Source organism: Aplidium turbinatum, chromosome 3 (genome assembly GCF_918807975.1).
Source record: "Aplidium turbinatum chromosome 3, kaAplTurb1.1, whole genome shotgun sequence".
NCBI lineage: Eukaryota > Metazoa > Chordata > Ascidiacea > Aplousobranchia > Polyclinidae > Aplidium > Aplidium turbinatum.
The window spans coordinates 41,387,632-41,400,850 of record NC_137474.1 but is presented as its reverse complement, the minus strand read 5'-3'; the positions used below and the strand labels follow the sequence as shown (position 1 = coordinate 41,400,850).

The 13,219-nt window shown below is 37.4% G+C and overlaps 1 protein-coding gene across 1 annotated transcript; it reads left to right on the top strand.

Moving 5' to 3' along the window:
* Positions 1-7,725: 7,725 nt before the first annotated feature.
* On the top strand, positions 7,726-13,019 carry LOC145766814 (uncharacterized). Its single transcript, XM_082578519.1, has 6 exons — positions 7,726-7,775; positions 8,289-8,789; positions 9,890-9,969; positions 10,065-10,291; positions 10,807-10,966; positions 11,670-13,019. The coding sequence occupies exons 1-6, from the start codon at positions 7,726-7,728 to the stop codon at positions 11,819-11,821; spliced, it is 1,170 nt and encodes a 389-aa protein (XP_082434645.1). The 3' UTR covers positions 11,822-13,019.
* Positions 13,020-13,219: the final 200 nt, after the last annotated feature.

Below are 13,219 nucleotides of genomic sequence, written 5' to 3'. Positions count from 1 at the left end.
GATTGAGCTAATATTTTGGATTTGGGCTAATTATGCTAAGGCCTCCCTATATATATACCAAATTTCAGCAAAATCGAAGAGGTAGGGGTTAAGATTTAACTTTTTTTTGGGTGATTTGACATGGATTGACCCCTAAGTGTTTTGTCCAGAAAGTTGTAGCAAAATGATTTCCCATTGGTCTCTGCGATATTCAATTGTGTTGCTAACAAATTCACTAGCTAGTTGATTTGATGCCTAATGGTGTCTGGTATTCTAGTCACTTACGGTAAACCACTAAATAATGTGAGATATAATTTATGTTAACATGTTTTAGTACCGTATTGCATTAAAGATGTAACTACCAATGAACATAAGTGGGCAGTTCTACTTAGAAAAAGAGAATTTCGAATTTTTTATTTTATTGATATATATATATATTGGAAATTTATCGTAGATTCCGAATATGCAGTCAGTTTTTACCGATTTGCCCTCATTAGGCTTCAAACGGAAGGTTTTCTGAACGCACCTCAGTTTAAAATGTGAATAAAAATTTGCATTTTTGTGAGAATGTTAGTTGCAAGATGTTTTGTATTTTCCCTTACAAAATCTAATAATCACTGAATTCTTAACAGCCTGTTTCACCTCAAACGGATCATCAGAAGGGTCTTATTCAAAGAATTCTATTTGAATAAGACCCTTTTGATCATCTGTTTGAGGTGAAATAGGCTGTTAAGAATTCAGATAGTAATAACTATATTTTGATTTAATTCGCTCTGCTTTGCTTTTTTGCTTAGTTAGCATTGAGCACTTTTTGTAGTATTTTGTAGTAGTAGAAGAAAAAAAGTCACATTTAAAGTCAAAGGCATAAATTTACCTAATTCTATTTTTCAAATGCGATTTACTCAAAATCTTGTTTTTTTGCACTAAAAATGTTTCTTCTAGAAAACTGCTTGTCAGAATTGGCTAATATTTTTAACAGATGTACAGTAGGCCCTTACGGACATAATGATTGAGTTTTGTTTCAATATTCAGAGTAATAAATATTTTATTACCAAATCCTGAAGTCAAATTTGCTCTCGATGCATAGCAACTATGAAATTTTTTATATTTAAAAAAATAAAAGAGTTAAAATAAATCCCCTGTAGGAATTTATGGCTAGGATACCCTACTAGATTTCCAGTTTGAAGTCCCTACCTCTAGCCATTTTCGAGTTTTTTAGGGCTGCAATGTAGAGACAATCGGTTGATTTTATGTACAAATTCAAAATGGTATAAACCCTTAATGGATTGCCCCAGCCTAACAAAGTAAATATTTTTGGATAGCTTGTTTCCTCCTTTTTCCAGCAATATATATGTGGTTTGTGGATGAGCTTTTGTGTGTAGATTGTTATTTATGACAAGTATGAAAAATGCGATTCTAGTAGAACTGCCCCCTTAAGGCAAAAGTAGATAAGGAAATAGCTACAAAACAGATTGGGCTATCGTGTTTTTCAGCAAGTTTTTAGGCACATTGATAGACATTTTGGTGATGTAATTACTTTAGTGCTACAATGCAATAAAAACCTAAGTCTGAAGTTAGTTTGTGGTACAGGTATATACTAGTTGCTGTATAGATTGTGTATTACTAATTTAACTTTTGTATATGTATATATTATATTACAAAATTAAGACTGGAACAAACCATATGACGAATTATTTGTTTTACATGTGTTTTGTTTACAGGTTTATTCTCAACTTACTGTAGTTTGTTTATAGCCTATACAAAGTTTTCTTGGACGAGAGATATAGAAATGGAACAATATCATGTAATAGAGTTTGATGGAGAGGATGGCGCTATGGCAATTGTCCATAATAGTTGGATAGTTGGATCTGAAACCTGGTGGCCGCCATTCAACCAGACAAACGCAGCAAAGAATGGCATTCAACCTATTCCTGGAAAATGGACGATGTTTCGAGTTGTAAGAAGATATAGCTGCGGTTAGTTTTGAAGTGTTCACAGTGCTTCTAAAACTCGGTCCACGACATTAAGGCACGAACAAAACGGCGCGAGACAAAACGGCGCAGAGGCAAAACGGCGCAGACAAATTGTATCAGCTTGGCAGGTAGGGGCGTAGGGCAATGCTTTTCACACAAAATATTATATTGAACAGAAAAATATATTGTTTTGTTAATGCGTGTGCGTTGTTGGTCATGGCTTCAGTGAGTGAAGTTGCTTAAACCGGCAATGCTTTTTCACACAAAATATTATATTCAACAGAAAAAATATATAGGTGAAAGTGCTTAAACCGAGAATGCTTTTCACACAAAATGTTATATTGAACAAAAAAATATGTCATGGCTTCCGTGAGTGAAGCTGCTTAAACCGGCAATGATTTTCACACAAAATATTATATTATTACCGTAGCCAAAAAAGGACAGACAAAGACTATGGATCTGCCATGATTTACAACGTAGGGATACTTCCGTAGGATTACTTCCAATAATGTTCGGAAGCTTGAATAGTTTATTGATAAAGCTTTCACCAACGCAAACCTGGACTAACAACAAATAAAACAATAATAAATCAATAAAACAACAATATATTTTTCTGTTTAATATATATAACATTTTGTGTGAAAAGCATTGCCGGTTTAAGCAGCTTTACTCACGGAAGCCATGATATAATTTTCTGGCAAGCTGCCAAGCTGATACAATCCACAGACTTTACTAGGAATAGCACCTAAACGACCGGGCGCCACAGTGCTCCGCACCTAAATATCCAGACGCTACAGTGTGCGCGCCTATAAGACCAGCGCCTAAAAGACTTGTTCCCCCGTTTTGCCTCTGTGCCGTTTTGTTCGCGCCTTAATGTCCTGCTTTGTCTAAAACTAGAGATACACAGGAAAGCACCAGAAATAGTAGCTTACTGGTTTATTTAGGTAAAGGTCCCATACTCAGATACTAAGCTTTGGGGAATGAGAAGATAAGGTTCTCATTGTACTAAGCCTTCGGCACTAAGGAGAGTAGGGTGGCCAGTTCCTTTCTCTCGGCCGCCTTTACTTCAGCAACTACGCCCACCCAATTTATTACACCCTGGGTAGAAGTGAGCGGTGTTTTTCAACAACCAGCTGAAGCCGGGAGTCGAACCAGGTTTGTATAATTGGAAAGCCAACGCCTTATCTGTTGCGCCATCCCATCGCTACTGGTTTATTATCATGATGTAAAAAATGGCAAAACCTTTTTTGATGCTAACATGATGCAGTATATACTGTTACCGTAGCCTATGCTTTTCACGAAAGGATCGACCCAAATTGTTGACTAGGGTCACTGCATTAGCCAACACTGTACCCAGTCAGCAAATCAATCCCTTTTTACATTAATTCAACGTGTGCACTGTGCAGACGTTAAATCAATGAAAAAAGTGATTGATTTCCTGGCTGGGTAGTAACCAAGACTGACTACTCTTCTTCTGAAGGTTGTCCTACCGGTACTTGCTTTTCAAAACTGTTCTGATTCTTATTGCAATTTTTGGCATTTTTCTTTGTTTTTGCTGTAGTGTACGGTAGCTTCTGAATTCCAATTTCGAATATCAAGTTAAAAAAAATTCAATATATATATATATTAGGGTGGCTCTTAAAATTGAGTTTTTGAATTTTGCTTGGGACACCCTTTCAAATGGTGAGGTTGTCAGAAAAAATAACTCTTGCAAATTTTTTTTTAATTTGAAGTTGATTTAGAGGTGGCCCTCCCCCCCTAAAGTTCTGTGCCCTCCCTCGAAATACCAAATCTGCATAACTCGAAAACCACTTGAGCTAGAGATACAGTTATTGTGTTAAAAGATGCAGAAAACATGGTTTTCTATCTGCTTTCTGAACATTGAATGCATCTATCTTGAGTAGAAAAGCAGTTATTTAGAAAAAACGCATTTGACCAAATCTTGATTTTACAACCTTTTTTGTGACCACGCAACCGTCTACAAAATTTCTTTTTTTTTGTCTTAATTTTTGCACCTTAGAGGGAACACTGGTAACGATATTCATTTCAAAATGTAATTCTGGTCAGTATCATACTGGAAGAAGCGATATTATTGACAATATTTTACATATTGCCTTGCGTATCGTGACAGGATGTCTGCGACCTACACCATCGGACAATTTCCCTGTCCTTGCAGGCAACCAACCAGCTGAGTTTCGTCGCGAAGAAGCCATCCTGTCTCTCTCTCGCCGCACTACGAACCCCAACCACTTGCTCCACTCAAATCTCTACGAATCTGTGAGCGAGCAATCGAGCATCCTCGGCAACTGAAATCGAGACACCCATTTGTATGTGACGCACAACTCCTGATGAAAACCGCTGAAGACCAATCCATCAGCGCGGCTACCTGGGAGGACAGCAAATGGAGCTCAGAGTGAAAGAAGAACTCCTCAAGACTCTAAAGTTGTATCTCCGACACCAGCCCCCATCCAACCGGAATGGATAATTTGCCAAGGAAGGCCTGGGTGCGGCTCAACCGCCTGCGTACTGGGCTAGCCTACTGGAGTCAGACTATTCCGCTTCAACATGCACAAATGGGGGATGGCTCCATCCGCAATCTGTGAGTGTGGCAAAGAGGAACAAACCACAGACCACACCATCTGTAACTGCACCAAATGGTGTGCGTGGTCTGCTTGAACTGGATGACGAATCAATGGACGAATCAAAGGATTGCTGCTCAACACCTGCTCAAGCATCTAAACAGCATCGCCACTGCCCAAGAGTGGTAAAAGACAGAGCCCTTGACCCCTGGAGTAACAAAGAAGGTTTAAAGTTTAAACGAAGAAGAATAGACAATATTGTTCTTGTTGGAATTTGGAAACAGTTTCCTGTGTTCAGTAACAACTTGCAAAAGAAACTGAAGTTGGTACTCATCTTCAGTTAAGATTTTGTTAAAATCCTGGATTAGACTTTGAGCAACTCCTCTCTCTGCTCTGTCATTGACTACTGAAAGTCCCTTCGCCATGTGTAAAGCTTGAATAAATGCACCATCTTCAGTCCAATGAGCAGGATCCTTTGAAAGTATAATTATTGCTTCATTTTCACCCAACACCAACAGCTGAAGAAGCCATTTTGAATTAGAGGTGCAATACTGATCTAGACCCTTATTGCTAAGAAACGCATCTACTTTGATGCTTGGTCTCCTTGGTGGACGTTCTCCTGTTTCATCTAACATGGTTGCCACCATTAGCTTTTTACTTTCCACAGACAATCGAGAGTCAAACAAGGCTAGACCAACCATTTCTTCGGACAGATACCATAAATGCAGACCAAGCTTTTTGCATAAATCGCCTTCGTCATCCAACAAGTGCGATGCATAGCACCTGAAGCTTGAAAGCGGATTCCACGCTCAGGAATTTCTCCAAGGAATATGATAAAAAACGGGCATTTTAGCTATGCATGAATGCATAAAAGTTTAGGAATACTTATTTCGTTTATTGCTTTACCAGTTTTACAGGTTAGTTTATGAACTTTGTTTATTGAATAGCTTGGGCCACAATACTTGTTTAGCACTCTTTTGTGCTAGAATACCGAAAACAGGTTTTTTCTAAATAACTGCTTTTCTACTCAAGATAGACGCAATCACTGTTCAGAAAGCAGATAGGAAATCATGCTTTCTGCATCTTTTGACACAAAAACCGTATCTCTAGCTCAAGCAGTTTTTGAGATATGCAGATTTGGTATTTTGGAGGAGGGCGCAAAACTTTAGGGGGGGAGGGCCACCTCTAAATCAATTTCAAATTCAAAAATTTTTTGCAGGAGTTATTTTTTCTGACAACCTCACCTTTTAAAAGGGTGTCCCACACAAAATTCATATTTTTTTCATTTTTTACCAAATAAGAGCCACCCTAATATATATACATGACAGAGTCAAAAACCACTGACTTTGATTCGCCCTTCCTGGTCCTAACAATGCCCCATTATCTTTTTGTTTATCAAGGCTTCCTAACTTTGTATCATTGACCTGCCTAAGCTGCTTGCTAATTTGAATCATCTTTGATTTTTTATCTGCTTGTCACAGATAACCAACGGCGGCACTGAAACTACAGAATATTGCAAGCACAAATTTGCTTTCAGTTTTTTTCTGTGTGTAGGACTAGGTGTACCATAATATATCGGAATGGCCCGTTTCGGTGAGTCCGATTCAGTGAGTCCGATCCCTTAACGAGGGATTTTTTTTTAAAAATTATCGTGTACCGTAGCCTAATTATTATTGCCGTTTTAGGGTTAGAGGTTAGGAACTCACCGAATCAGACTCACCGAATCGGACTCACCGAATAGTAGCAGACCCTAATATATTATACACACTATGACCTGTTTTCAGATAATTTGCTGTTTGTTTGATTTTTCCAAGCCCAGATAATTTACCATCAAACACCATAGGCTATTCAGTATTCAAGCACACAACAACAATAACATACCTGGAGTATAAATTTGAACTTTAATTCTATTTTGCATCGATAGATTATTTTATGTAATTAACATTAATCTTGAAATATATTTTTAGAAACATTCAAAAATGCGCAAAAAAAATTAAAACAGGCAGAATATGAAAGCGATTTGAAGTCGGATAATGAAGTTGATGAAAGGCGCCAGACCAGGTCATAGGCTCACATTTTTATCCTTTTGTTTATATATATGTTATGCAAGACTTCGTTGTCAAAAAGCTGTGTTGTTTTTTTCCAATCAAACTCTTCAGATCATTTTATTATTAGGTTGGATTGTTGGTAAGTATACACAATAATTGGTTATTAAACCTTGATGAATGTATGTTAATAAATAAGAATTTCCTTCTCTTGAGCAGGATAAAAGCAATCGTGTTTAGTTTGGAATGTAACAAATAAACTTATCAATTAGGCCAAATAACATTAAATAGATACCGATATTTATTTTGCAGAAAACCAAAAAGGTTTCCCAGTAGTTCATCTTGTGGCACGGATAATGAGTAAGTGAGGTGTTCTACATAAATTGCTATTGGTGTGAGATAACTTATGGTGCAGGAACTGTTTTGCACTTTCTAATAAATAAACTATTTTTTGTAATGTGCATCGTTCAAGCATACAAATTCTATATTGAAGAAAGGTGATGTACTGGATGGGTGAAGGGTTTCAGGCAATGTCCCATCATGAGATTATAGTAAAATCGTGATTACATTTATCCTAATGGCCTATACAGTACAAGTTACTTGGCTTTACTATCAGCATACGGTAATATTCAAACTTTAGGATGACTTTTAAATCTAAATGCAACTCATAGTGTTTGAAAAATCTGTTTATTGCAATTCGAGGTCATTCTTCAATACTAATACAGTGCATTATGTTGCGGCTTGATAAGAATGCATGGCTGCATGCACAAATGCCCATAATTAAAGATATTGCTTTCATTTCCTAATGTCTCTTCAGTGTTGGAAGGTGAAACAGGCTGTTCCGGGCTAGGTTTTAGATCTGTTTTTATTCACTGTGACAAACTGATAATGATTTTTTGCTGTGATATCATGGAGCATTTTCTGCATGTTTCATCTTCAACCAGCAATTAAAGGCTTTGCGAATTAAAACGGAATTAATAAATGAAATTCGAGCTTTACGGTTCCATCGCAAGTTAAAATACAGTGTTGAGCTAGTATTATGCAAGGTGTTTCCCTACACTTGGCTAGTAGCATTCAACTGTAAAACATGTTTGAAGGCAATCGGATTCGAGCCTTGAATCCCTGCAGCCCAATAAGAAGAAAGGCAAAATGATGAAGCAATCAACGCCAAACACCAAATCTCGCCCTGCATCTTCAAGGTAAATTCACTAATAATGAGCATATATGATACTGCACTTCAAAAGAAGAAGCGTTGAGATTAATTTAGTAGTAATGCCTATGCCATTTGCCATCCATTGGCTGAATGGGTGAAGAAACTGGGTTTGGAGTTAGTATATTAAGTGAGGGTTCGATTCCCCGTGGGACCAATAAAATTGCACACGCTCTGCTTCAGCATTGCATTGTGTGCTCTGGTGCCAGTGAAATGGGCGTGAAGTGTTGTTCCCAAGAGTGCAATGAAGGTATTCACTAGCATGTGCATCAAAGTGGTATTGATCAGGCAACCTTTCGATGACCAGCACGACACTCGAACCACTTGATCCGCCAAGGCATTATATTGCAAATTGTTTATGTTAGGAGCTGTTTTTCAGAAAATGGTCTGCACTTTTGCTTGATGATAAAAGTTTTCGAGTACTCAACAGGAGTAGCTCTAACGTTATAATATAACGGTATATTTACAGTAGTTGATAATTGACAATTATAATTTTATGCAGATCATTAGCAGTCAGTTTATCAAATCCACCGACACCTCCTACTCTTGCTCCCCTCCAAACAGTTTCTTCTGGTCAAAATGGCTCCTTTTTAACTAATTTTCCTCCTCCCCCTCAGACCTATCCAGCTACTGATCCATCTGTTTCGTTTGGTCATGATAGCTCCTTTTCTGGTAGTGCTGCTCCTCAGTCTCACCATCCTACCCAGCCTGTTTCTTTTTGTCAAAATGGCTCCTTTTCAGCCAAATTTCCTTCTCAGACCCCTTCACCCTCCCCATCTGTGTTATTTGATAATGACAGCTCCTTTTCTGGTAATGTTGCTTCTCAGACCTATCCAGCCTCTCGATCTGTTTCATTTGATAATAATGGCTCCTTTTCTGGAAATTTTGCCCCTCACCCTCACCCCCAATCTGGGTCTCAGTACCTTACTGCTCCTCACGTGCAACCCGTTTCAATTAGTCGTGATGGATTCCCTTCGACGAATGAAATGGCATCTGCTTCAAGGTAATGATCATTGCATTTTAGTTGTCTGCTGAGCCTTTGACGTCTCACGTACTGGCGTCATCTCCAAATAATCGCAAGATACATTTTGTCTGTAATGTTTGATATGAATATTCTATCAGCTTCCATTTGCAGTTTGCTCAATTCCAAAGAATAGTTTTAAAAATTCAAACACGCTGATATTTCACTGACACACAAGTCTGGCCAGTTTGCATGACAACAGCTGCTGCTGAACAAAGTAAACTTTTTGCTTTTTCCAAACTTTTCTGAGACAATCAGCAAATAAGGCTAGTTTTGCTTCCGAAAGTTATTAACTACACGGGTGGGCCATTCCAGGTAAAAAAGAATGTTTGAAAAAGTTTCCACCCGACAAATTTTGATTTGGCTATAACTATGTCTAAACGTCAAAAAGGTTTAAACGTTGTTTGAGGTAAATGAGTAATAGTTTGAACATTTTTTGCATTTGGTGGCAATTTTTTTTACTTCTTTGGAGTTTTTTTTGGTTTGACTTACAAAGCTAAATTAGAATCCGGCCCATCACCCTGCAATGTATGATTAAACATCTTAACCTCAACTCTTTTTGCCTCATGCTTTAATACGTAGACCATTGTTGTCTCGCATAATAACTATATGTCTTTCAAGCATTGCCAAACCTATATTACTCAGATCTAACAAACAGTGAACGACATGTGTCTAGGTTGTGTAGTGTAACTTGCAAGAGCTGTTTAAGTCAGACTTGGACTAAACAATAGGTAGACTAAAAAAAAGTTAATTGACGTCCTACGTGGTCGACTCCTGGGAAGTCGGCACATAACCTCGGTTATAAGACCAACCCCAGCAAAGTTGAGTGCTGTTGATGAAGGCTATAAAGCCAAAAATAGGTAGCCTGTTGGATCTCAGGAAATTGTGCTTGGCTTGCCATTTCAAGGCCGAAGTACTTTCACGCATTGAAACAGAAACGAGCTGACAACTTTTCAAGTTTAAACAAAAATATGCATTTTCACATATTCGAATTGAAAAACCTGTAATTTTCTATGTTTCATAGATTGTTGATAAGCTGTGTACTTACATAATGTTGCATTAATACCTGATTTATATTTTAGTGAAAAATTGGTATATCCTGCTCATGGGTCTGAATATCAACCTGGTGCATCAAAACGTGGAGCTGCTGCTTCTTCAGAAAGTGAGTTAATGTTGTCTTAAGAATTACAAATGTTGAAACCAATTTTAGCCACGCAAAGTTATACTATTGTATAACATTTTATAAATGTCTTACAGATACAATGGAAAGACTACTTTTCACTGCAGTTGAGGACATGAGAGAGGAGCTGAAGGCTGTGAGGAGGACTCAGTCCACCATTTTGTTTCTTTTAAAAAAACAAGTTGATTGTGCGCCCTCAGATCCCGTTCTCCCAGAAAGTATTGTTTTGCCCTTGGCAAACAAACGCTCACTTTTTGATCTGGAAGAAAAGTTAGAAGAAGATGCGGATGTTTTGGCAGCTATTGTAAGTCACTGTACCCATTTGTTATACACTTTTATGCCACAAACTACATGTTTGGTATTCCGACATGGCTACACCAGCCTTATGTCATGCAACAACCGATCAGTTAAATTCTAACATGACGTGTTGACAAAATATTTGTTATTGCACCTATAAACTAAGTGTTGTCATATTAGTTGCATGTTTTTTTTTCGCTTTGCAGGTGGTAACTACAGTAAATTATACTCCAAAAAGATTAAAACCTTCTAATTATTCAACTGCTCAGTTTCAATTTTTAAAACTTGTTTATTTTGCTCTAAACGCTTCCACATACATTTTGTGTGCAGAAATAATTTAGTTTGTAAAATAGAATCATGTTTATTAAACCAATTTATGATGATTTTTAAAGAATAACCTAACGATTAACCAATATATAGAACGTGTGGTTGTTTGGTTTGAGTTCATGATCTAGACTTCGCTTGTTACCTTGTTCAGTTTTAAACTGACTATTGAGTAACGTGTGGATGTTCATTTAACAGCGATGGAAAATAACAGCGGTTGGAGGAAATGACTGTACTGAAACTGTGTGGAGAGTTATGCGACTTTTAATGAATGACGATCTGGCCGCTCAGTTTAATTGGAGTGGAAAAAACGAAAAAACTGCCTTTCTTGGTCTGAAAATAAAAAAAGTGTTATTTGGTAAGTTTGTATTTATATAATTGTATATTTAAGTAGTTTTACGAGCTACCGTCAGTAATAAGTGCTGCAATGCTAACACCATGTATACTACGTACGATGGTGGAAAATGCCAGGCCTCTTTGTTTTTATGAATGGAAGTTAAATATAAATCAAATCAACTGAGGATTGACAAATTGGAAGATTTATCAAGGGATGGAATATTTTTCTGTAATATAAACGTTAAAATGTGACAACGTCCTGTAATATATCAGTTTCTACTATTTAGCCATGCCTTCCCAATATCACATGCGTGGTTGTTTTTGCAGGATAAAACACGGGTTTCAACAGCACCTTATCACAAAAGATGTTTCAATAATGCTGAGTATTATCACTGATGAATTATATTAAACCCCCTCCCCCCCGATGTGACGCTAACGTAACGCTTTACATAATCCCCCGTCGAAGGCGTTACGTAATATTTGAACGTTCCCTAATTACAATTTTTTTTATATTACTACCCGTCTTGCTACGTCATTAAGGGGGTTTATACAGTACATTTAATTGTAATGAACCCCGCTCATGTCCTCATGCAGGTTAAGGATACTTGCCATCGGTTCGATCCTTAATAATGAGTTAGTAGTGTGGATGTTGTTGTTGTTGTTGTGAGAAGTTGTTGTTGTGAGCGAAATTGTTTTCACAGAGAGCTCATATTGTATTATTACAGAAGTGATTCGAAGGCAAGCCAAGGCGACGGACAAAGTTATCGAATCTGTAGTGAAGCGGTATTTGAAGGCGGCTGGTGACAGAAATGAAAAAAAAAAAAAGAACCGGGCAAACAAAACTTCCGGCGCAGATAAAAATTCGGACGATACATGAACGCTATCTGTTTTTTGATTGTTTGTTGACCTTTTAGTGTTCTCTTTTAACATTTTGCTGCGAATTATTATTTTTGCGTGTCTCTTAATTCGGTCTGCTTCCTTCGTACAGTAGTTGTATTTGGGGACAATTTTATCGCCACAAGCTATTGCCAAACACTATTGTGCTGTCTATTCACTAATATTAATTCTTGTAGTGAAGTCGAGTTTAATGTTATTAATCATTTAATTAATATGTTTAATGTTGATATTCAAACGTGTTTTCGGAGGGGTGTTTTGCCGCCAGTCCTAATCCCTAACATTACCCCGAACCCAAGCTCTTTGGCGTCAAAACGACCTGTTCCCATTTTTTTATTTACCTAATGGATGTCGGAATGCAATAATCACTCATGATTGTTGGTATACTGCATGTATCCTACGTGGATTTACATTTTTTTTCATGCAATGGTATGTTATGAGGGTTTGAATTTTGTGCTATCTGGCTTTGAAGGTTGCCAGCATGACAGCCACAACAGATGTGCAAACGAAAATGCGTTATGGTCGTCGTTCAGGCGGCCCTTTCCTATAATTGTGGTTGCCGTGCTGGCAACCCTCAAAGCCAGATAGCACAAAAAACTCATTAATTTGAATTTCTCTGCTGGCTACGTATTAATCTTTATTACACCATAGAGTACAGTGGAAGCAATAGTAGTGTTCTTGATGTGGCCGTGTATTTTCTTCCAGTGCTGTGATTTTGACGTATTGCAATACCTACCATATATGCTTATAGTTATGATACTGTAGTATGTAGTACACAATTGGTTGCTAACCGGGAGTAAATTTTACTTACCCCTACCCTAGGGTAAATCTTGCAAGCAAAAATTTTGATCAAACTCATTATAGTTTCGAAAACCAAGAAAGTTTTTTTTAATAGAATTTTTTGCTTAAAAATTATTGTTTCGCGAAAACTGTCAAAATTCACTTAACGGCTGTTGGACTTTTACAAATAATCTCATGTTTATAGTCTTTAGCTTTGCTCTCACGTGGCTTGGACTTGTAAATTGTTTTGTTATTTGTATTACAAATGATCAGAAAAACCGCCATTCATTAATTACTGAAACATTTTTTAGCATTGTGTTACGAAAATGGAGCTGTGGGAAGACTGTGTATTAAAAATCTTCATTGTTTTCGTTGTTTTACATTCTTGAATTGCGTCTCGCTTTAACCACAAAAAGACAATTAATACACAAAATGCTTCAAAAAGTTTTAGTGTTTTGTTTTGATAATTTCGCAAAACAACAGCTGCTGCTGGTGGCCGAAAAAAAAGGGCGTCAGCAGGGCGACATTCGTCAGTCCAGCGACAGCGCGCGCAGCCGCAAAAACGTGCTAGTAAGTTTAGCGAAATTCGTTGGCGTACAGA

Excerpts from the sequence above, each read along its gene's own strand:
- LOC145766814 (XM_082578519.1), top strand. The coding sequence starts at position 7,726 with ATGATGAAGCAATCAACGCCAAACACCAAATCTCGCCCTGCATCTTCA. Across the intron at positions 8,790-9,889 it reads GAAATGGCATCTGCTTCAAG|TGAAAAATTGGTATATCCTG; the intron begins GTAATGATCATT and ends TTTATATTTTAG. Across the intron at positions 10,292-10,806 it reads CGGATGTTTTGGCAGCTATT|CGATGGAAAATAACAGCGGT; the intron begins GTAAGTCACTGT and ends TTCATTTAACAG.